This window comes from Mastigoproctus giganteus, chromosome 3 (genome assembly GCF_048544385.1).
Source record: "Mastigoproctus giganteus isolate SK-2022 chromosome 3, ASM4854438v1, whole genome shotgun sequence".
NCBI lineage: Eukaryota > Metazoa > Arthropoda > Arachnida > Uropygi > Thelyphonidae > Mastigoproctus > Mastigoproctus giganteus.
In genome coordinates, this window is record NC_143577.1 from 133,117,330 (window position 1) to 133,143,290 (window position 25,961).

Genomic DNA, 25,961 nt, shown 5'->3' on the forward strand with positions numbered 1-25,961 from the left:
ATTTAAGTCCCCCGTGATAATGGTGTAGTGAGTTTTCTGTTCATCTAGAAGTCTGTCAATTTTGGTGTACATTTCTTCAACCTCTTCATTATCATCATTTGATATTGATGCATATATCATTATCACCTTTAGTTTGTACCTCTTAGAAATCATGAGTCTTGAAACCCTGGGTGATGTACTTTTGAATTCCAAAATGTTGTTTTTTTTAATCTTTATGGACCAGTAAGCCAACTCCACCTTCACTCTTTTCACTGTTTCCATTGGTCTACAGCAGATTTCCACTTGATAAACCTATAAGTGATTCATTTTTTCTTGTTTCAGCCAAGCCAATGATATTCCAATTCGCATTTTCTAATTCCTTTTCCAGTTCTAATATCCTGTCTTCACCAATGAGTGATCTTACGTTGTAATAGGCCAAGTTCAGTTTCCATGCATTGTAGCTTGGTCGTACCCAGAGATTCTTACCACCTTCTGCTTCCACTCTGATCCTCTCACTGCCATAAGAGGGGAAGTGAAAGCCGCTGGGGACTGAGGGCCATTTTTTCGTCGTGTTGTCTTGTGCTGGAGGGTTTGGTCTTTTCCTCTTTACACTGACTAGGCATCTTGAAGAGAACCACTCTACCCATCGGTTGCTACCAAAGTGATGTAAAAGGGCTTACCATCGAGAAGGTGTGTATGAGTGGATTTTAGGGAGGCAGGGCATGCGGTCCTAAATCTTCTAAAATAGAAAGATATTGGATCCATCAGTGTCTTAGACTGAGATTCTGATAACACACACAGAATGCCTGTTCCCCCTCTAAAAAGATGGTAATATTAATTAAACATATTATATTAAATATTAAATGTATTATGTATGTAAATTGTAATATTAACTGTAATTGTAATATTGTAATATATTCAAATTGTAACCCTTTACATTTTCTGTCCCCCCACCAACAGCATGGTCTGACGATGAGTATTGGTAAGATGCCTGACATGTCACTTTAAATTGTAGTTAGTTAGACGATTAGCTTAATAAAATATAATATTATTAATTTAATGTGGTATATGAGCGATATTAATTAAACTTAATGTAAAACAACCACAATCTTCCTCCCTAACTAGAATTTGAGATATAGAGTAATATAAAGTTATATTACTTTATATCTCAAAGGAAGATTTTGTAGTTTAGTTAGAACGTCACATAACAAATCTTTCATTGTAAGAAGTTCCATACACTGATTGCTTAGATTTCTTAGTTCTTCATTAATATCTTTTAACTTATCATCCAGTAAAACTTTAATTTCTTTTTGTTCCAATCTTAAGTGAAAGTTACCAAAAGGAGAATTTAATTTCTTAATATTTCCAAATACAAAATCATAGTTTGCAGAGAATTTATCAGGCTTCTTGAAGCAGGGAAAAAGTCAGTTTCTGAGAAATTCTTTATCCGTAAGCCTTTTCATGAGATTAATGGTCTGCTTAGTTAAAAAGTTGTTTCCATTTTCAAGTGAAGCCAATAATTTATTCATATCAATCTTTGATTTTAAGGCTTCAGATACAAAATAACTGGTCTATGGATTAAATAAGTTATGGATTAATGTTTCAAAACAAGAAATTTGTGATTTTTTCATTAGTTTCTTTGAAAGAGTATTTTATCCTCAAGGCCAAAGGATAACGAACAGGAGACATTTTTACTTCTTGCACTCATAAATGGCTGCGTTTGCACTGATGGAAGTAAAATTGGGAGAATCAAGAATATTAGTACCATCACATTAGTTACAGAGATGGTTATTATTTTTTATGCATGATCCACAAAAATTCTTGTTACAAACCAAGCAAGCAATTAAATTGGTTTTAGCATTTAAACAGTAGCCATGCGTATCTGTCATTGGAAGAAACATAGGGTTATTAGTGTTCACATTTCCACATATACTGCCTAGAGATGTTGCATATTTAAGTTGATTTAATCACATACAAATTTCAATATTATCGCTTTCAAAACTTTCTTCACAATGCACACTACCATTTATTTCAGAACAATTTACTTCCAGATCAGAATTAGGACAATTTTCATGAGAAGAAACTGGAAAGGAATAATCACCACTTGAAGCTGCAATATTATCACACTTCCTGATTGGTCTGGTAGGGAGTTCCGTTCAGCTTAAAAGCATACTGTAGAGACAACTAATTTCAGTGAGGCAACACAAATGGTTCACTTGCTTTGACATACAGACTTTGGACTGGAGATGTTTTAAATGCACCAGTAATTGCTATGAACAATCTGGTAGTGAATGGGATCAAGCACCGAAGGATACTATTTTGGGTGGACACATATATCTGAGACCCATAATCTAATTTTGATTGCATAAGTGCACAATACAGATAGAGTACAGTGCACTGGTCTGTAGCCAAAGAAGTAGAAGAGAGAGCACAGTGAATGTTCAGCTTCTCATACACTTTGTGCATAGCTAACGAATATGTTGGACATATGTCAGTTTTTTGTCAAATATGAGTCCCAAGAATTTTGGCTTCATTACTACTGGAACAGTGCTTTGTCCAAGTTTTATTTCAGGTTCAGGGTGAAGGTTACACTTGCAACAAAAATGGATACAAACAATCTTCTCTGTTGAGAACCTGAAACCACTAAACATTGTCCAGGAGTTAAGGAAATCATCAATGTCTTGTTGCAGTTGTCTCTCTATAACTTTCACATTGCATTACTGGGAGAATATGCCGAAGTTATCAATATGGAGTGTTCTTTACAGTTGGAAGAAAGTTGTTCAGTAATGGAGTTTATTCTTTAATGGCAAAAAGCATAATGCTTAAAACAAATCATTGGAGTACTCCCCTCCCCCCACCAGGCAAAAGGACCAAAAGAGGGAGGATGCCATTCTAACTTGGAAAAAATGACGGAATAAAAAGTTTTTTTTTATAAAAAAATAGGAAGGTGAACTTTTAGGCCAGGGTTATAAAGATCTTTTAAAATGCCAAATCTCTAAGTTATGTCATATGTTTGCATGTCAAAGAAGATGGACTCCAGATGCACTCTTTTTAGGAAAGCATCTCGAATAGATATTTCCATTCTAATTAAGTGGTCAGTTAGACATTCTGGTCAGATTAATTCTGGTCCAACAGCTATCGCCTTCATAAGGGGAGGTAAGAGCTGTTTTCAGCTCATAAATGCTAAATGCCCAATTATATGGATAAAAAATGCTTTGTTGTAAAATCAGGGACCTCTTTCTCAGTTTTGTGTTTAAGGACCAGAAACTCTGGAATAAGATTATGAATATAATCTTATTTTAAAAAATGTTTCACCAAAAAGAGCATTGCAGTTGAGTATGCAGTAGTGCATCCATTATATTCCAAGACCTATGAGGGGTGTGCTGTGCATTTTCCCTTCATTTTCGGTATTTTTTCCGAGACCACCTTAGAGCTAGCCGCCTGGTCATAGAAGATGTAAAATGGATCTAGGATGCCTTTTGGCTCAATGTCAGATACAACATGCTTTAGTGTGTGCATGTTTCAAAGCTATGAGATTATCTGTGGTGGAATATTGTTGAATAACCCCCAGCCTTTGTTGTCTGCTGGTGTGCATTCTAAATTTCACCACAGTCTGGGCAATGATGGAAACTGGGTGGATTTTTTTTGGATTACAATTGCAGCTGCTTGGACAATAGTTTTGGTTATGTACTTGACTGCATCACTGATAGGCTCCTGACTGACTAACTATAATGATGTCAAAATTTGCCAGATCTTGAAAGGCATTCCAGTTGGCCTGATCAATCTTCCACTGAGATAACCTAAGAGGAAGACATGGTCTCCCATTAATTTTGATGGTTATCAGGAAAGTGATCACTTCCATACAGAATTCCCGCCACCTCCCAAGTAAGTGAAAGGAAGAGAAAAGGGGAGAACATAGAGAGATCAATAACAAAAAATGTAGCAGTGTTTGTTCCATGTTTCGAGGGTTTAGTGTCAAACAACTTTAACTACAAATTGTATATATATATACATTTAATATACACCTAATTGCCTATAGATTAATAACATTTAATTAAACAAAATCGATTGATATATATATATATATATATATATATATTTTTTTTTTTTTTTTGAGATAACTAAGTTTTACTTTTTACAAATAACAATACATATCACATCACAGACCTGTATCTCTCTAGTACAGTAAACCCCCGCTATTCGCGGGGGTTACATTCCTGAGAAATGCCGCGAATACCAAAAACACGAATACTGAGTTATGGCTACCATAGTAATAAAGGGGTTCCGTTCCAAAGTATGAAATATATAAGAAAAACTAGTCTAAATTTTTGTCCATGTATGTATTATATGTACCTTCATAACATGACTATGTACATAGACAGTACATAGTGTAATGCAAGCATATGGCATCGAAATGAAAATAAGAAACAATTTAATATTAAATGTAATATTTATTAGAAATTTCAAACAAATCTTTCAAACCAGCGCCTTTGCTAGCTAAAAAAACTTATCCCAGCAGTGCTATCACCAGTTTCGCTAAAGTGTTGATAAAGGAGTTTTGCCTTTTCATGAATGATGAGTGAATTTAACTGAATTTTATTTTGAGTTCAGTCTTCTATCCACAGATTTAAAGCTTTTCCATTTTTTCTAATTTAACATCGTGAGTTACATAGCAAATTTTTGAAGCAATTAGCGCATTTTCACGGACACTACGGCGGATTTTTTCTTCCGATTTCTTGATTGATCGTACCGTTGACTCATTGATTTTATAATGTTTTGCCACTAAGGAGACACTTTCACCATTAGAAATTTTGTCTAAGAACTCAATTTTATTCGGTAATGTCATCACCTTTGATCTTTTCACATTTCCCTTGTTATTCGTAGCCATTTTGTACGGGTTAGAAAGAACTTGTTCAAAATAAAGTCACTTTCTTCCGAAAAAGTCTGTTTTACACTGCAAAACAGTAGATTTATCACTTTTGTAAGCATATCAATTTATAAATTTATTCAATTTATAAACATATAAATTAAAAGCAAACGACGAAATCTTCCATGACAAGCGCATAACACATACTGAACAACGATTAGCGAGAAACGTCCATGCTCGCAATTTTGTCACCCCTCCCCCCACCCGCTGAGCGCTGTTTTGACCGGGAAAGATAATTTTAGCCACTCCCATGTTTTTTTTATGGCGGAAAATGTTCACGGCGCTTTAAAATTCACATTTTTTCAGGTTTCATTTTATATGAAATCAGCGACCGCGAATAGCGGGGGTTTACTGTACTTTACAAGTCAGCTTGGCTGTAAGTACATTTCCATAAAAAAAAAGAAGTTAAATGCTAAACCAAAAAAATGTTAAATGACTTTTTCTTGGTTAATTACAAAAACGTTGACTACAAAATGATTTTGCAGTTAATGTTGTTTGACACTAAACCCACAATATAGAAGGGTGCAGTCATTTTCAGTGAGCATATGCTCTATAACTCATCTCCTTCCATTGATGTTAGCACTACCTGAGAGGGTAGTATGTACATTAAAATCTCCAAGAAGTAAGAAAAGGGGTGGCAACTGCATTACAAGATCATCATAGCTCCCTTCTGGGGTAGTCAGTTCTAGCTGGCAAATAAATAGAGAAAACTGTTAATAAAAATTCCACTGTAAGATGAATTGCTACAGCCTTTGGGCTGGTTGTAAGTTGCAAAGGCTGAAATAGAATCTGGTTATCCATAAGGATAATGACATCTCCATGAGCATCCACAAGTCTATCCTTACGAATAATCTTGATGTTATTCATTGTGGATTCATCATTTGAGTTTAGATAAGTCTCCTGTATGCAAAAGCAAGTTGGTTCATGCTTTTTAAAGAGTGCCTTGATGTTGTCTGCATTTTGCTAGCATCCACGACAATTCTACTGTAACAATTTAGCCATTACTCGGGCTTGGTGGCTCCATTAGTTGGCTTCTGAAGTGCTGAGGGCATACTTTTCTCAGTCTTGAATTTATCTTTTTTGAAGTAGTATGGATGCTGCCCTGAATCCATTTCTTCCTCAGCAAAGAGTTCCAAGACTGTTTCATTTTTTCTTGTACTGCCATTGGCAGTTGAGTTTTCTGTACTGTTATTTTACCACTCAAATTTTGAATTTGGTTTGATTTGATTTTTTGTGGCGCAAAAACAGCAAGGTTATAGGGCGCCATGGAAAGATTAAAATTCAAAAAAGATTAGACTGGTTACTTTTAAAAAGGTTACTTCGTCTAAAGTTGCATATATATATATATATATATACAGACATATCAATACATAAAATCAGTGCAATGATAAAAGCAAATTGTATATTTCATATGAGTGTATACATATTGATCGATTTTAAAAATTTAAAAACTGCTGACACATTGTCGTTGTCATTTAAAATCTGACTGAGTGTATATGGCTCAGTCAGATGGGTAAAAGCAGTAAAACGAGAATTTATAAAACTGGTACAATCACATAAAATGTGTTGGACGGATAAAACGGTGTCGCATTGCTCGCACATAGGAGGGTCATCAGCCCTCAGCAAAAAGGAGTGTGTCAAATGACAGTGTCCTATGCGGAGCTGGGTAAGAACAACTTCCTCTTTGCGATCCCTGCGTAAGCTGGACTGCCAAGGATGGATCACAGGCTTAATTTGACATAGTTTGTTTGTAGTAATCAGTCGATGCCACGAATCTTGCCACCAAGATTGTAGGTTACTACGGATCACTTGCATGTAGTCTGTATAGGGGACTAACAGGTCAAGATTATCTGTCAGGGGTGCCGATTTGGCTGCAATGTCAGCCAAATCATTTCCTCTAATCCCGATGTGACTGGGAATCCAGCAGAAGCGGATATCAAATCGATTTGCATAGAGGCTGTATATTATCTGCTGAATTCGGGACAGGGTTGGATGACTAGTGCGTGACACCGCTGATAAAGCCTGTAGTGCACTCACTGAATCGGCATATATAATACACCGTTGGTAACGATGTTTTCTTATGTGATCTAGAGCTAACTCTATAGCATGCAGCTCTGCAGTGTAAATGCTGCAGTCAAGGGGTATCTGCTCTGATATGGTGTTATCTGGAAAAACAGCAGCAGATCCCACATACGATTCTGACTTTGAGTCTGTGTAAACTGGTAAGAAGTCAGAATGTTCTGCACAGTGTTGTGAATAGAGCTGAAGGTAGACAGAAGCTGGAGTATAAGACTTCGCCGCAATCTTGAGCGAGAAGTCACATGCTGGTGTTTGTGCATGCCAGGGTGGAAGGGGCTCCTTTGGTGATCGAGCAACCTTGTCTACAGAGATGTTAAGCTCATTGAGTAGCTCTTGAACACGAATGCCGAATGGGCAATTGGCGGTCCGTTGTGTGTTATAGAGATTTTCCCATCGTGGCTCGAAAACGGATGTCCACGTGGGATGGTCTGGCAGGGACTTCAGCTTGAAGGCATATTGTAGAGACAACTGCATTCATCGAAGCGATAAGGATGGTTCTGAATGCACCAGTAGCAATACAAATGGCTTGATGATGGATGGGGTCAAGCCAACGAACAGCACTATTTCTGGAAGATGCATATACCTGAGACCCATAATTTAATTTTGAGAGGACAAGTGCACGGTATAGACGAAGGAGAGTGCATCGGTCTGCACCCCAAGAGTGTAGAAGAGAGAGAGCGGAGAATGTAAAGCCCTCTTGTACACTTTGTGCGTAGCCGACGAATGTGTTGGACAAATGTCAGCTTTTTGTCAAAAACGAGTCCCAGGAATTTCGCCTCTGATACAACTGGAATGGTGCTTTGTCCAAGTCGTAATTCAGGCTCAGGGTGGAGGTTACGTTTGCGACAAAAATGTATGCAAACGGTCTTCTCCGGTGAGAACCTGAAACCATTGGCCGTGGCCCAGGAGTTAAGACAGTCAATAGCTTGTTGCAGTTGTTTCTCAATAACCCTCATATTGCATGATTGAGAGAATATGCTGAAGTCAACGACATAGAGTGCACTGTTTATAGTTGGAGGAAGTTGTTCAGAAATAGAATTTATTTTAGTGGCAAAAAGCGTGACACTTAAGACAGATCCTTGTGGTACCCCCTTCTCTTGACAAAAGGGCCGTGAAAGGGAGGATCCTACATGAACTTGGAAATAACGACAGGATAAAAATTTTTTAATAAAAATGGGAAGGTGGCCTCTCAGACTGAGGTTGTAAAGGTCTTTTAAAATCTCCAAGTTGTGTCGTACGCTTTTTCCATGTCAAAGAAGATGGACACCAAATGTTCTCTTTTTAGGAAAGCATCTCAGATAGATGTTTCCATTCTAATTAAATGGTCCAGTGTGGACCTGTTTCTTCGGAAGCCGCACTGAAAGCGGGAGAGAAGGTCGTTCGATTCTAATTACCATAAGAGACGAGCACTGACCATTCTCTCCAATATTTTGCACAGACAGCTGGTCAGAGCAATGGGACGATAGTTTTTTGGACATTTAGGATCTTTTCCTGGCTTAGCAAAAGCAAGAATAGTTGCCTTGCGCCAGGTATCCGGAAAATGCTCTTCAAGGAAGATTCTGTTGCACAGGAAGAGCACACGGTCCATGGATTCTGGTGAAAGATGTTTGATCATTTCATAATGGATGTTGTCTGGTCCAACAGCGGTAGCCTTTGTACGAGCGAGTGCTGTTTTCAGCTCATTGATATTAAATGGCCCATTGTATGGGTGGGAACCCTTTGATGTGAATTTAAGGGCCTGTTTTTCAGTGTTGTGCTTTAAGACTAGAAACTCTGGGGAGTAAGATGATGTTGCAGAGATGTTAGAAAATGTTTCCCCAAGAGCATTGGCTATTGCAGTAGAGTCTGCAATAGTACATCCATTATATTCAAGGACCGATGAGGGGTGTGCTGTGTATTTTCCCTTCATTTTCCGGATTTTTTCCCAGACCAGCTTAGTGCTGGTCGTCTGGGTAATGGATGATGTGAAACAGATCCACGATTCCTTTTGACTCTGACGGATGTAGCGTGCTTTGGCTCGTGCACGTTTAAAGGCTAATAAGTTGACTGTGGTAGGATATCGTCGAAATATCCCCCAAGCTTTGTTTTGAGCCTTTTTAGCTGCTGTGCATTCTGGATTCCACCATGGTTTTGGAAAGGGAGGAAACCGTGTAGATGTTTTTGGAATCGTAGTTGCAGCTGCATGGACAATATTTTCTGTTATGTACGTAACTGCATCATTGATAGGCTCCTGACTGACTGTAGAGTTGTCAAATTTTGCCAGGTGTTGAAAGGCACTCCAGTCAGCTTGATCAAACTTCCACCGCGGTAACCTGACAGGAAGACAAGGTCTCCCAGTAATTAAGGTGGTTATCACGGGGAAGTGATCACTTCCATACAGGTTCCCTTCTACCTCCCAGGTAAGTGAAGAGAGAAGAGAAGGCGAGTTGATAGAAAGATCAATGGCAGAAAACGTACAGGTAGGCATGTGGAAAAAGGTGTTTGTTCCCACATTAAGAAGGCAGAGGTCATTGTCAATGAGCATACGCTCTATGACTCGTCCCCTTCTATTAATGCTAGCCCTACCCCACAGGGTGTTATGTCCATTAAAGTCCCCAAAAAGTAAGAAAGGGGGAGGCAACTGCATTATGAGATCATTAAGGTCTTTCTGGCAGATGTCAGTACCAGGTGGCAAATATAAAGAGCAAACGGTTAGTAAAAACCCCACTGTTATTCGAGTTGCTACTGCCTCTATGCTGGTAGTAAGTCGCAGATGCTGAAAAGGGGTATGGTTGCCCACAAGGATTGCGACTCCTCCATGAGCGGGGCCATCCCCAGTTCTATCCTTGCGAATGATAGTAACGTTATGCATCCTGGGTTCATCATTTGCCCTTAGGTAAATCTCCTGTATGAAAAAGCAAGATGGTTTGTGCTTTTGCAGGAGTGCCTTGATGTCTTCTGCATTTTGCCGGAATCCACGACAATTCCATTGTAGGAATTTAGCCATTATTTTGGCTTGGTGGTTTCTTCAGGCAGCTTCCGAGGTGCTGAGGGCTTATTTTTGTCAGTCTTAGATTTATCCTTCCTGGGGAAGGATAAATCTAAAGGATAAAACTCCTTGTACCTCCTCCTCAACATCCATTTTTTCCTGAGAACTAGGATGTACGTCAGATTTTTTATTCTTTTCTCCAGAAACTGATTTTCTAACTGGTGGGGCACTAGGAGGTACAGATATTGGAGTGGCAGCTGATTGGTCCTTTTGTGCGGGTTTTATTAAACTTAACAGGTAGCGAGCAATAGGAGTGAATGACTCCTTTGGTGGTATGGTCATTTTGGTCTGAGTTCCAATGGAACATCTCCCTGCTACCTTCTGAGCGTAGGTTGGTTTATTTATATTTAAAGGTTTCACCGTCTTCCTTGCCTCTTGATAAGATATGTTCAGCTCTGCCTTAAGTCGCTGAATTTCTTTTTCTTGTTTCCACCTCTGGCATGCCCTTGAGTAGGCCGGGTGTTCTTCTTGGCAGTTAATGCAGGTTGGTTTTGCAGCTGAGCATGTTGTTGTTACGTGGTCCTTTGCGCCACACCGAGCGCATACAAGGGTTCCACGACAAGCCATCTGAGAGTGTCTGTATTTCTGGCACTTGAAGCACCGTAACGGATTTGGGATATACGGACGCACTGGGCAGTTAATATAGCCAGCTTTGATTTCATGAGGAAAAGTTGGTGAATTGAATGTTAAGATGATATTTCTAGTGGGAACTAATTTTCCATCCCTACGCATGGATATACGTTTAACAGCTGTCACTCCCTGTGGTTTTTAACTCTGAACAGATTTCCTCTTCAGTTACATCCATCAGATCCCATTCCACGATGACACCACAGGATGAGTTCAGTGTCTTGTGGGGGGTTATAGTGACAGGCATTTCCCCGATAAATGTAGCACAGAGGAGCTGTTCTGAGTGTATATCACTTCTGGTTTCTACAAGTATGTCACCCGAATGAAGCCGTTTGACAGACTTAGGAGAGCCTGCTAACCCTTCTGGATAAAGAAGGGTGACATTTTTCCTATAGGCTTCTCACTAGTTGGGTGAATTATCAGGAACCGAGGTGTAGGACCTGATATAACCTCCCTTTTCTGTCTTTTTGCAGAAGTGACGTTCTCTTGGTCTACGGTAGAATTTTCAGTTAGGGACCGGGTTGGGCCCCAGAAGAAATTAATTTATCAGGATTCATGTAGTTTTTTAAGTGGTTCAGTGCCCGGGCTCCCCACCCACCATGGAGCCCAAAGGGATGCCCACTACCTGGCATGCAATAAATGCGCTCGGGAGTGGAACGCCAGGGCTACCCAGACACCATATCCGCACTGCCGCCAGCCTGAATCCTGTCCCTCGTACCATAAGGGTAGGGGCATGGCATTGACACGGTTGACCCTCGCAGGCGAGACTACTAGCCGATTGATCCTAGCCGGGCCTTCCAGGATCTCCCGTCTTGTCGAAGCAGGGGCCAAAGTGGTGTATTGAAGCTGGGCCCCTCAACACCAGGACCCCCTTTCCGAATTTCCACGGGTTGCAGCGCACGGCAAACATGCTGGATTCCATTGATGTAAGCCTGGAACCTGGGCTGTGGGCGTTGGATCCCAGTGATGCTAGTCTGGAAGTCCAGCAGCATCACTCGGAGGTCCCCTCACCACGTACAGGTGCCCACGTCGAGGGGCTCAAATTTTGAAATGCTAGAGCACAAGGAGTATTGATATTAAAGTGGCAGTTGACTGAGTTTATTGTGCTGGTTTTCTGAACTGAGTAGCAGTCGATGGGGAGGAAATGATTCTTTTAGTGGTACAGTCATTTCCATTTCAGTCCCAATAGAACATTTTTTTTGCATTCATTTTAGCATATATTGATTTACTGCTATTTAGTAAATCTAGTATTTAATAGATTTACTGGTTTAAATCTACTAAATTTAGTAGATTTACTGTTTAACCAGTAAATACCACTTGCTATTTACTAGTTCAATCATTTTTCTGATTTCCTGGTATGAAATGCTCAGCTCTGCCTTCAGTTGTATTTCTATTTCTTCCTTCCAACTCTGGCATGCTTGCATGAAGGCTGCTCAAATTGGCAGTTAATGTAGGTGGGTTTTGCAGCTTTACACAATGCAATCTCATGGTTTTTGCATCCATGGAGCATATGCAAGGGCACGGCAGGCCATTTGTGAATGTCCATATTTCTAGCATTTGAAGTAGCTTAACAGGTTTGGAACATATGGATGTACAGTGCAATTCAGATAACCAGCTTTAATCTTATTATGAGATATTGACATGTTGAAATTAAGGATGAGAATTCTAGACGGGACTAGATTCCCATCCCTACATAGATACAAACATTCGCTTTACAGCTGTTTGAATGTTTATCAGACTTCATTTCTATGAGGATATCCAAAATGCAGCATTTTACAGATTTAGTGGAGCTGCCAAATCTTCCTATCCCTTCTGAATCACTATTGGCAATGAAAATAGTCAAACTTTAACTTGGGAAGAATCAGTGAACAGGATATTGGACGATCTCTTTCCAGATGAAAATGAAGAAGTCAATGAATTAGAAATAGATGGTCAAAATATTGTTGTGATACCAGAAGAACAGTTTACGTTAGAAGAGTTGACAACAGCCATGGGCCAGGCGAAGGATGGTAAATCGCCGGGCCTAGATAAAATAGAAGTTTTAGTTATGGAAAGACTTTTCAAATGGCTCCAGAATTATATTTAAATCTGTATAATCGATGTTTAGAAGAGGGTGCCTTTCCGGATGAGTGGAAGAGAGCACAGATAAAATTACTTATCAAAGGAACAGATCGTATGCTTAATGAAACTGGTACATATCGTCCAATTGCCCTCCTCTCTGTTTTGGGCAAGATATATGAAAGACTATGTATGAACCGTCTTATGATGAGGTATGATTCAAGAAATATGTCATCACAAAACCAATATGGTTTTAAGAAAGACTCATCAACTGAAGATGCGGTATATAGATTGCTTCAAGCGGTGGAGGACAGTGAGGAACGATATTGTTTGGGTGTATTTATTGATTTTAAGGGTGCTTTTGACCACTTATGCTGGGGAGGCATCATGTCTAGAATTAAAGAAGTATGTACAACAAAATTATATAATGTATTTAGAAGATACTTTTCCAATAGGGAAGTAGTAGTTAAAACAAGATATACAGAGATAACTAGGAAAGTTATTAAAGGATGTCCACAAGGCTCAGTGATTGGCCCCTTTGCGTGGAACATGGTCTTTGATGAATATTTAAATGAAGAAATGCCTGGTGTCACAAAGATAGCTTATGCTGACGATCTGGTAATGATGGTTCAGGGAAATTCCAGATCTTCCATAGAAAGCAAAGCAGAAGAAGCTTTGAGAACATTAGAAATATGGACAAGGAAACATAAATTGCAGGTCTCAAAGGAAAAGACGGTTCAGATGTTGCTCAAGGGAAGACTAAGCATGAATAGAGTCCTACTGTACAGCTGATGGGGAGTGCCGTTCGATATGCACAAGTAACAAAATATTTAGGCTTAATGATTGAAGAACGTTTGTTCTTTACAGAACACGTTAAGTATTTAAAAGTTAAAATTAAAACCTTATATGCCAAGCTCCGGAGGGTGATTAGAAGAGATTGGGGTATAAAAGGTAGAGGCCTCAATCTGTTATATGATTGTTTATTTTCACCTATAATGTGTTATGCTGCCGGGGCTTGGGTTCATAGGATTGGGAATAAGGTTATTCAAAAACACCTAGTACAAGCACAAAGATTTGCATTACTCGGGATTACTCGGGCATGTCGGACGGTATCCACAGAAGCCTTGCAGGTAATATCAGGTAGGTTGCCAGTCCAGTATGTAGTATTAATAGTTGGAGTTGGATATCTTACTAAGCGAAACATCAGGAAGACAATAGTAAGCATAAGAACTTGTCCAGAACCAGGAAAAATTTATACAAGAGCAGATGTTAAAAATGAAAAGAACAGAGTTTTAGAAGAAGCTAAAATTAGATGGCAAATACTGGAATGGGAAACATCTGAAAAAGGACGACAGACCTTTATGTTTTTGCCGAGAATTAATATAATTGATGTTAAAAGAAAGTTGTGGCAACAGTTTGGTCTTTGTTCTACGTTTTTGTTAACTGGACATGGATTGGCATTGAGACTCTTTCAGCTTGGACTTAAAGAAAATGGGTTGTGTAAATGTGGAGAACTTGAAACATCTGAGCATGTTATGCTTGACTGCAATTATTATGTTGACTTGAGAATGGAATTGGAACTATCAATTGGCTATCTGGAGAAAGAGAGACTCCATGTTATGTTCACTGATAAAAGGTTATTTACTTATTTTAATAAGTACGTTTCGGAAGTCTTTAAAAGAAGATTTAGATTGCTGGGTAGTAGTGGCACGCCTCCAAGTGGCAGGGATGTCAACTCATCCAATTAGGATCAATGGATAGAAAATCAAAGTTGATTCTCCTTGCATGAGGCTAAGGGGCCAGATAGGAATTGTTTATTGTTCGGTTATTATTTATTTATTAACAAAATTGAATTCTAAAAGTTAGGAAAAATCCCATTCTCTGACATAACCGCGGATAGGCTACGGCCTCGGTAGCGGATTCGGCGAATGGAGGTTAAAATGGTATCCCTTCTGAATAAAGAAGGGTGAAAATTTCCTTATAGGATTCTCTCCAGTAGAACAGATTATCAGGTATCTAGGTGGTTGTGATGGAGCTGATATCGTTCTGTTCTGGGCCTCTTTGTACTAATGGTCAATGTTAGGGATTCGTAATGGTTTTATTTTTGGTTTAGTACTCAGGCTCCCCACCTACAGTGCAGTTAAAATAAGACTCTCACTACCTGACAAGCAATAAATATGCTTGGGAGTGTGACACTAGGGCCACACAGACACCATACCTGCACTACCACTAGCCTGAATTCTGTCTCTCGGACTAGCATTAGCATAGACATATGATGCAAGAAAGCAAGCTTGTGCAGCATCATCTAAAAAAAAAAAAATAAATAAACCTCTCATTTCACCCCTCCATTCATTCCAAATGCCTGTCCAGCATAGCCATAAATTTATTTAGGCTATCAACTTCCAAAACAAAAGATGGAAGTCTGTTGCACCAATCAACTACCCACTGGCTAAAGGCAAATTTCAGCACATCTATTCTACAATTGTCTTTCCTCAATTTGAAACTATGCACTCTCGGGTTCTTAATCTGAGAAAGAGGAAGAATCCCATCAGCAGTCAGCTTGCTCAACCCATTCAAGGCCTTATACACCTCATTCAGATCACTTCACAGGAGCCTACTTTCCAGGTGCTGCAATTTGCAGAATTTAAGCCTTTCTTGGTAAAAGCACCCCTTTGTTCCCTTCACCAATCTTGTTGTCCTTCTTTGTACTCATTCTAAAAACTCTACATTCTTCCTAAAATGAGGCCTCCAGACTTGTACACAGTACTCTAGGTGTGGCCTGAACATTGCCTTGTATAATGGGATAATCACCCATCTGTTACTGCTAGCAAAATTCCTATGTATCATTGACAAGACTCCATGACCTGCCCTGGCAGCCCATCTGCACTGCTCAGCGAACTTCATATTTGTAGCACAATTTCCTTCAAGTCTTTTTCACTTTCCTGAGTGTAGTACCATACAGTTGGTACATTTCTCTTCGGTTATTGCTACCCATAAACAGTACTTTCATTTGTCAATGTTAAACTTCAGTTGCCACTTCTCAGCCCATTTGCCAAACTTATCTAGATCCAGTTGGAGTAGCATACTGTCTTTACTGCCATTGACAACCCTGCCAACGTTTGTATCATCTGCAAATCAGGACATTAAACTTGATATACCTTCATCAGTATCATTGATAAATGTGCAAAACAAAAACACCAAACCCTTGGAAACTCCACTAACAACATTTGTCCACAAAGAGCAGTGTCCATTGATTACCACTCTCTGTCATCTCCCACTCAACCATCTCTTTATCCATTGTAGCAACTTACCCTTAATGCTATACCTCTCCAATTTGTTCAGCAGTCTTCCATGTGCAACAGTATCAAAAGACTTCCTGAAATCCAAGTATATGATATCAAAATTATTTTTAGCATTCAGTTCCTTTGTGACCACATCATAGTATCCATTCAAATTGGTCAGACAAGACTTCCCTTAACAAACCCATCTGGGTCTGAACTATTACTGCAGTCTTGTCTAGATGATTCTGCAATGTTTCCTTAACCAGCGACACCATTATTTTCCCCGGAACGAAGTTAAACTAACAGGTCTATAGTTACTTGTGTCGCCTTTTGAAGCTCCTTTGTGAATTGATGATACATTTGCACGTTTCCAGTTCACGGGGACCTCCTGAGTCCAAGAAAGCTCTCATAATTATGGTTATGAGTCTGCTTACTTCCTTTGCTGCCTGCTTTAATATAACTGGATAGATCCCGTCCACCCCAGGTACCTTCCTTATGTTTAACTTCAACAATTTCTCTTCCATTTTGCTCTCAGTTATTACAAAATCACTTATCTCCCTGTTAGAGTTTGATAAATGTCTGGCATTCCCTTCAATGAATAACACCTCATATGTAAATGTAGATGCAAAATACTCATTCAGTTTATCTGAGCATGATCATCAATAGTCAACACATCTATGTTAAATGGTCCAATCTGAATCATCATTTTCCTTCTAGAGGTCACATAAGTAAAGAACTCTTTGCTCTTTTTCTCTGCATCCTTTGCCAAAGATTTCTTGTAACCTGCCTTCAACTGCCTAACTTCCTTTGTGCCTTGATTACAGATTAGCTTATATCTGCCATAGGCTTCTATGTCACCTGATAATTTATATGCATCCTGTACATTTTTCTTCTCTGCCTCGAGCCTATTAATTCATCTGACATCCATTTGGGCCTAAACATTGAACAGTACTTCTTAGATGGAATGAAAAAAGCCTAATAGCCTTCAAAATTAAGTCCCTGAAGGCTTCCTATTTAGAATTCAACATTGGTAACATCATTAGTTAATCCCACTGTACAGAATTTAAAAACTGTCTGAGGCCCCTGTAGTCACCTTTACAAAAGCAAAAGCCCTTCCCTTTACCCTTGATGATAGTTACATCTTTAAGTAATTCTTACATCAGTACATTGTGGTCACTGTCACCCAATGGTTCCTTTATCTGCAAATTCCTAATGCATGAATAATCTCAGCTGATAATCAGATCAAGAGTATTACTCCCTCTGGTTGCCTCTTGAACATGTTGCTGTAGAAAGCAGTCATCCAATGAATCCACAAAAGTCTTGCTAGTGTATGAGTGACCAACCATAAGTTCCAGTCAATATCTGGAAAGATAAAATTCCCCATTATAAGACATTCGTATTTACGGCCCACTCTATTTCTCTGCACAATTGTTCATTATACTCATCAGATTCATTAGGCCTATAACACAAACCTACTCTCATTTTTCCTTTCCCAATGCTTATGTCACACCAAACAGACTCAACATTGCATTGTCCACCAACATCAATTGGATGCACTTCCTTAGATTTTATGTGTTTCTTAACTAACAGCATAACCCTTCCTCCCTTCTTTCTCCTGTCTATCCTTTCTGTACACATTGTACTCCCCAAATTCCAATTCTCCACTGCCTATGTCTGTGTGACACCAAGTCTCTGATATCCCAACAATATCTGCCTTTGATGTCTTGACTAGCACTTCAAGCTCATCACATTTATTAACTATATTCCTAGCATTGGTGTACATGCACTTGTTTCTACTCTTAGTTACCCTAACACAGCCAATGCATTTACTTGTTCCACTATGACTCCCTGCAGTCCTGAAAATCTCCATTGCCTTGCTTTCCAGGCTGCTGCTCATTATAATAGAAGCAGCGCAAGAATCACTTTTGCATCTGCCTGCGGCCACTGTTAACCTTTTAATCTGTGTATTCCCCCCCAAGCTAGCAGCTTTCCGACCCACCTAACACTGCCTCGGTAGCATCAGCAAATATTCTTGCACCCTTTCTATTTAAGTGTATCCCATCCCTGTAGACGCAGTCTCTCTTGTCAGCAAGCACAGACCAGGCTGAAAAAAGACTGCAAAGGTTGTGGGCATGATGTTGACACTAACGACCCTTGTAGGCAAACCCACTAGCTGACTGATCCTGGGTGAGCCATCTCAGGACCGTCTGTCTTGTCAAAGAAGGGGACAAAATGGTGTGAAGCTGTGCCGTCTCAATCACCAGGATTCCCTTTCTGAGTTTCCATGGACCAGTGCACGGAAAACATGCCATGTTACCTATGCTGTGGGTGTTGGATCCTAGTGATGCTAATCTGGAAGTCCAGCAACATGAGTGTGAGATTCCCTGACCATGTACAAGGTGTGCACATTGAGGGGCATCAAAACAGAAGTCATTGTTTACAGAAGGAATTTGGTAATGGAATTCACTTTAATGGAAAAAAGGGTAACATGTAATACTGATCCTTGAGGCCTGTTGGTAAAAGCATCAAGAGAGGGTGGATCCTAAAAAAAAACTTGGAAAGAATGGACTAAAAAAGTTTAATACAAATAGCACTTAAACTGAGGATATAAAGGTCTTTTAAAATACCAAATCCACATGCTGTGTCATATGCTTTTACCATATTGAAAAAGATGGGTGCTGGGTGTAATCTAATCCAACTACACTTACCTTCATAACAACTAGAGCTCTTCAACTCTTCAATAGTGAATGGGCCACTGTATAGGTAAAAATCCTTCGAGGTGAAATCAAGTGGGTATTTCTTTTTAAATTTTTCTGTATTAGGATCAGGAACTCTGGGAATAAGAATATGTTGCTGAGATCTGATATGTTTGCAAATCTCTTCCCAAACAGATGGAGCACCCTGTTAATAAAAACTCCTCTGTAGGGTGATTTTATACTGCCTCTGAACTGGTTTTAAGCAGTAAAGGGTGAAATGGGTCTAGGTGTCCAGAAGGATTGTAACTGCTCATGGAGCAAGGCCACCCTCAGGAAGGATAATCTTATTATCCTTAGGAAGAATAATAAGATTATGTAAGGTGGGGTCATCATTTGCATTCAGACATATCTATTACTAAACTCCTATTACTAGACTTGATAGGTGACTTCTGTGCACTGCTCGGATGATCACAGTTTAGACATAAGAGTGAGCTTTCAATGAATAACAGATTTTCCTTCTCAATGACATTATTTGATTACAAATGATATTAGAAATTTTAGGTTCTCTCTTGCATAATGATGTCAATTTCTAAAGCGAGTAAAAATTTAAGTCACTGTCAGTGGGAGTAACATAGTTCCCAGACAAAAAAAATATATTAAAAGAGTGAAGTGTTTTCTTTTAAGCTATTTTAATGATCATGTTTAAATGTAATCCCGTTCCTTTTCTTAACTGGTTATATTTTTTCAAGCAATGCAGCATAAGTTCATTCCTTGCATCCTTCGGCCATTGTAATTCTAATACTAATTTTATATTAGAAATAATTTTATATGTAAATATGGTATATACTCTAACATTTAAAGGATATATATATATATATATATATATATATATATATATATATATATATATATAATCATATAAATTAGAATAAGGTTAAAAATAAAAATAATGCCAGTAGTATGGCAAGACAAGGGCGAAAAAACAAAATCAAACCTAAATTCAAATAAAGCAGGGAGGGAAGAGAGGGGTAACAAGAGTAAAAATATTGCAGCAGAAATTCTAAAATAATTTAGAAAATCTAAATGTACGAATAATAATTCTTTGAAATTTAAAAGCCAATTAAATAGAAATTTAACGGTGCCCCCTCTGATGGGCACCAGGTCCAAATTTATGTGAAATATCGCCAAACAGAGATTTAAACCACTACAATAAAACAAAGCCAAAAATAGACTGACCATTATGCCCCATCTTGACAGAGGACCACAAGGCCAATAATGGTCAGGGAATCGCTGCATTTCGAACGCTAAACAAATCGCCGCAATGGAGAATCAATCGTCAGATCAGTCCGCCACACCGATCCACAGATCGAACCACCAATGCAAGGAATTGAACAGCGGTGGTCCTGATGCAGAGAAACCCTCCTTTTTATTTTTATTTTTATTATGAAATATTCCATTTTTCAATTAGTTCAACATTATTTAAATATATGTATAATTATGTCACATGATAGTATTGGGCAAATTGCTAACGCTGCGCCTCTACTGCCATCTATAGTTTATTATTCGTTTATATAAACGGGTTAAGTTTACTTTTGTCAGTAGTGTGGCTTTGCACTGGAATGCTTATGTCTGTTCTATTTTTGATTTTCGCTGTAGCATGGCAAAACTGTTGAGCAAAAATAATAAATTAAACAATAATTAATCAACAGGAAGGGAGAAGAAAAGGTAACAAGATTAAAAATTGTAGCAGAAAATCTCCAAATAATTTAGAAAATCCAATTAAAAAGAATAAATCAATTTTAAAATTTAGAGCCTAAATGTATGCTTAACCAGCTTATATAAGCTGGTTAAGCATACATTGTGTCAGTGGTGTGGCTCTGCTCTGGAGTGCTAGTCTGTCTGTTCTATATTTTTATTTTTCACTACATAAGAACCACCGCTATTCAAATCCTCTGCATTGGCAGTTCGATCAGGGGATCGGATGGCGGACTGATCCTTCAGTCGGTTCACCTTTGCAGCGATTTGTCTAGCAATTGAAATGCAGTGATTCCCTGACCATTATTGGTCTTGTGATCCTCTGTTGATATGGGGCATAATGGTCAATCTATTTTGCTATTTTGGTTTTTATTTTATTGTAGTTAGTTTAGTCTCTATTTGTGATATTTCACGTAATTTGGAACTGGCACCTTATGAGGGTGGGGCACTGTTAAATTCTTATGTAATTGGCTCTAAATTTTAAAACTGATTTATTTTTAATTGGATTTTCTAAATTATTTGGAGATTTTCTGCTGCAGTTTTTAGTCCTGTTACCTTTTCTTCTCCCTCCCTGTTGATTAATTATTGTTTAATTTATTATTTTTTTTCCGCTCAACAGTTTTGCCATCATACTGGCATTAGTTTTGATTTAATATCAGTTATATATATATATATATATATATATATATATATTTAAATAATGTTGAACTAATTGAAAAATGGAATATTTCATAATAAAAATGAAAAGGAGGGTACAGCTACATCAGGGGCAGCAAAAAGCATATTTCTCTACATGATGCTTGAAATATAATCATATAAATTAGAATAAGGTTAAAAATAATGCCAGTAGTACAGCAAGACAAGGGTGAAAAAAAACAATGGCATTACTTTTGATTTAATATCAGTTATATATTGGGCATCATGTGGAGGAATGTGCATTTTGCTGTCTCTAATGATAGTTTTATATTTATTTATTTTCTTAATTTTCGTATTATATTTTTTACTATATTTCTTAACTACTTCATTATGTTAATATATATATATATATATTTTTTTTTTTTTTAAATTTAACGTCAAGTACAGTATATACAAAGAGCATTAATCACTGTATTTATTGAAAATAAGGTAGTAATCAAGATCTGTACTGACATTTGAAATGTTTATTTTTTTTATCCTTAACTCATCAAATAATTTACTTAAACATTAACATACTGTTTTTCTCTGCATGGAACAAAAATTCAGATGCAAATTGTGAAACTGGAATGTAAAAATTAAATAGTTTTGTTAATTAATAATTTAATTAAATAAGCAATTCTTAGATTTCAGTCACTCAAAGAATGGAAGAAAGGCTAGAAATTAACATGCAATTTTAACTTTGTTTTCAAAATCTGCATGCTCAGAACATGGTTTTGCATCATACCTTTAAATGTTTAGGTGCTGCATTTCGGACTGCTTTTTAACCATCACATCAGTGGCAATTTTAATTAAAGTAAGCAGGAAGTTTTTGGAAGAAAATTTAAATAACAGATGAAATCTATCTTATTAAAGTTATTCCACTTATAAATAAAATGGAAATTTATATTTTAATTTTGAGAAGAGTTATAAATACTAACCAGCAGTAGTTGTGCCACAAAGAATTTATGAAGATCAAGTAATTCGCAAATCTTGAGCCCATTTGGGAGGTAACTGCTCATATTCTGAAACTTTCTTTGTATGTCTCCTTTGAAAAGAGCATGATGCAACTGCTCCATCTGTAGGACAATAAATGTTATTCTGAATATTCATTAAGTTACATTCTACTATAAGGATAACTGAAATATTTAAATACCAAAAGGGGTTTGGAAATTTTAAGATTGCAGTTTTTATCCTGAAATTATTGAGCAGTGAAAAGCTGAATTTTATCATATAGTTTATGATGCAAACTTCCACAGCTCCAGTTGACGAGCATCCTTTGTGCTATTTATCAATAATTTCAAATCTTCATACAATTATTATTACAGTTGACAATATGTAAATGAATGCTTACCTTGTCATCCTTAATTAAAGATGTTTTTGAAGAGTGTCGTTACTATGTAATGTCACTATACAGATACACTGGTGTTCAAAGGAAGTGCATCACCTAGAATTTCACATTTCTAACCCTTTCTCGCGATGGCATGTTACATTAATGACTAGCATCACAAACAGAAATATAAACAAAAGATAACTATTAATAGTTAAGGCAAAGCTAAGTAATATTTGACAGGTGCTCTCAAAATATCATGCAACCTTTATACAACAGTTTTGGCAAACATGAAAATTATGGCTGAAACGTTATCAAAAGTTCTACTGGAATGAGCAGCAGCCTGGAAAACAAGGTGTAGGGGATTCCAGAGACTGCTGGGAACCATTGCGGAACATGTAAATACATGGGCTGTGTTAGGGTAGGTAAGAATAGGAACAGGCACATGTATACTTGCGTGTACACCAATGCTAGGAGTTTGATAATTAAATTTGATGAATTTGAAGTGTTGGACAAAACATCAAAGGCGTTGATATTGTTGGGATATCAGAGACGCGGTGTCATACAGATATAAGGAATGCAAAACTGGAATTTGGGGAGTACAATGTGTACAGGAATGATAGACAGGATAGGAAGGGAGCAGGGTTTATGTTATTAATTAAGAAACACAAAATCCAAGGAAATACAGCCAATTAGCATGGCTGCACAGTGCAGTGTCGAGTCAGTTTGGTGTGACATAAGCAATGGGAAAACAAAATTGAGAGTAGGAGTGTGTTATAGGCCTAATAACTCTGATGAGTATAATAAACAGCTGTACAGAGAAATAGCGTGGACCAGTAAATCAGAGTTTCTTATAATGGGGGATTTTAATTTCCCAGATATGGCTGGAATTTGTGGGTTGGTCACTCACACACAAGCAAGGCTTTTGTGGATTTATTGGATGATTGTTTTCTACAGCAGCATGTTCGGCAGGCAATTAGAGGGAGTAATACTCTTGTTCTGATTATCAGTAGTGATTCTTCATGCATTAAAAATTTGCAGATAAAGGAACCACACAGTGGCAGTGATCACAGTGCGCTCAAGTGGAATTTATTCAAAGAGGTAACTATCATTAGGGGAAAAGGAAAGAGTTTTTGCTTTCGTATAGATGACTACGGTGGTCTGAGACTATTTAAATTCTATACGGTGGGACCAACTGATGATGTTACCAACAGCAAATTCAAAATTGGAAGCATTCAAAGAATTAATCTTGGAAGTTACTAGACTTTTCATACCAAAAGCGACACGGAAGTCATTGAGATTGGTACCCTCAGCCAAACTGAAGAGAGACAGGAAGAGGCCGAGGATCATAGACCAATTGCCAAAAGAAAAAACAAAAATGGAACAGTACCAAAATCTGACCGGAAAACCCGGGGTACCAGCCAAATAAAGGATCAGCATGAACACCCAGGAGGAACAGATGACCAACCCAAGCCTTCAGAAAATGCTAAACTCAATCCAACACTACCAAAGGGAACCGTTCCAGAGCAAACACTACTGCTGCGAACGGCCTTAGAAAATCTGATGAAGGAAAACTGCAGCAGAATAACATCCGTACTACGAGCAGAAATCGTACACCAATGGAATAAACTCGAAGCCATCTTAATGAACACATTCGGCCAACTACAGAAGGCAGAGGCAATATTGGAAGCATGAAACATGGATGGAGACAAACAAATGCTACAGCATGCTCCGTCGTATGCACAAGCGCTGAGGACACCAGCAAGTGATTCAATAGTGGCCGGCAAAGCACCCGAACTCGAAAGAAAGATCCTACCTAAACAACCATACTTAGTGGTCTTACGACCAACAAAACCCCACGACAACCAGTCCAGTGAACAACTCAAATCCCAAATAATGACTTAACCTAAATGAAGAATTTAAGACAACAAGAATAAAGACCGTAAGGAAAACAAGGAACGTCGGACTACTGATAGAAACGGAAACAAGAGAGGAAGCACAAAGAATAATAGAAAATCCGAAAATACCTGAACTAGGACTAACCGCTGCTGCGTCCAAAAACCAAGGCCCTTCAATTGTAATATATGACCTGGCCAAAGACCTTACCCCAGATCAACTATCAGAGGAGCTATTCCAAAGAAATCTACAGGCCATATTTCCAGACAGGAATAAGGAAGACCTAGTGATGCCCAAGTACATAATCAAGTCAAGGGACGGAAGCTGCCAGAACTGGGTTGTTGAGCTCGCGCCCATGGCATGGAGGGCTTTAAGCACCCAGAACAGAATCTATGTTGACTGGGGCAGTCACTGCTTTCGGGAGCATGTGACTGTGCCCAAATGCTACGGGTGCTGCAAATTTGGGCATACAACCCATACATGCACCCAGACAATTCCCACGTGCGGGCATTGTTCAGCAAAAGGTCATGCCTTCCGTGATTGCCCAAACAAAAACACCGACCCAACCTGTGCAAACTGCAAGAGTTTAAAGTTAGATAGCGCACATTCAATCAGAGATGGTCAATGTCCTACATACCTCAAAGCAAAGAGTTTATTCCAATCAAGACTCAACTATGGGAACACATCCTAAAAAATATAACATCACAGAGGTTAAATTCATGCAGATAAATGCACATAGAGCCAAGACGGTCGCCGACCAAATCCACAAGAAGGCGGAAGAAGAAAACATTGATGTAGTAATATTACAAGAACCATATGTACATATGAAGGCGGTCAGGGGCTATCCCATAACATACAAAGTAGTCCAAACAGGGGATGCCACCCCATGGGCAGCAATCTTGGTAAGAAACCCAGATATAACGGTGACCAAAATCACTCAGCTATGCACATCTTTGGCCGTATGTGCCAAGCTCACCACGGCCTTGGGCATGTTTTACGTCATAGCCCTTTACTGCCGTCCAGGTGAGGACATCGACTTTGCAGTAAGGTACCTAAGTCTGGCTAGTGATATGCTCCCAAATGCAAAAATCACCGTGGGAGCAGACGTTAACTGCCGGTCACCACTGTGGCACAGCCATACCCCAGATAAACAGGGTACCAGAAAAGGGACCGAGTTGGAAGAGTTCCTGACAACCTCAACATTAACTGCACTAAACTTACCCAACAATCTGCCTACATTCTGCAACACATTATGGGAGGCTACTATAGACGTCACCATGGCAACAAGGAATGCTGCCAACAACATTTCCAATTGGACCATCTGTGAGGCCTGGACAACGTCTGATCATTGCGCCATTACGTTCAGTCTAAACAAATCACTGGCCACAGTACCTGCGAACAGACAAACCGCCCATAGATATGCCATAGCAAAGGCAGACTGGGAACTCTTCCAGACCACCCTACGGAATAGCACAGAACAACGACAGAGAGAACTCCAATGTATCGAGGACCCAAGAATCCTCCAAATTAAAACGACTGAAATCATAAAACAAGCCAGCGACACAGCCATCAGGAAGAAAAATCCAACACCAGGGAAAGTGCCCTGGTGGAATCAAAACCTCCAGCGACTCAG

The 25,961-nt window shown here is 38.7% G+C and overlaps 1 protein-coding gene across 1 annotated transcript in view; it reads right to left on the reverse strand.

Moving 5' to 3' along the window:
- LOC150088278 (protein adenylyltransferase SelO, mitochondrial-like) overlaps positions 1–25,961 on the reverse strand; it is a 471,795-nt gene that overhangs the window by 45,953 nt on the left and 399,881 nt on the right. Inside the window, exon 13 of the mRNA XM_090370666.1 lies at positions 22,044–22,181. Coding sequence (XP_090226792.1) covers positions 22,078–22,181 — 104 coding nt within the window. The 3' untranslated portion in view covers positions 22,044–22,077. The remainder of the gene's footprint in view (positions 1–22,043; positions 22,182–25,961) is intronic.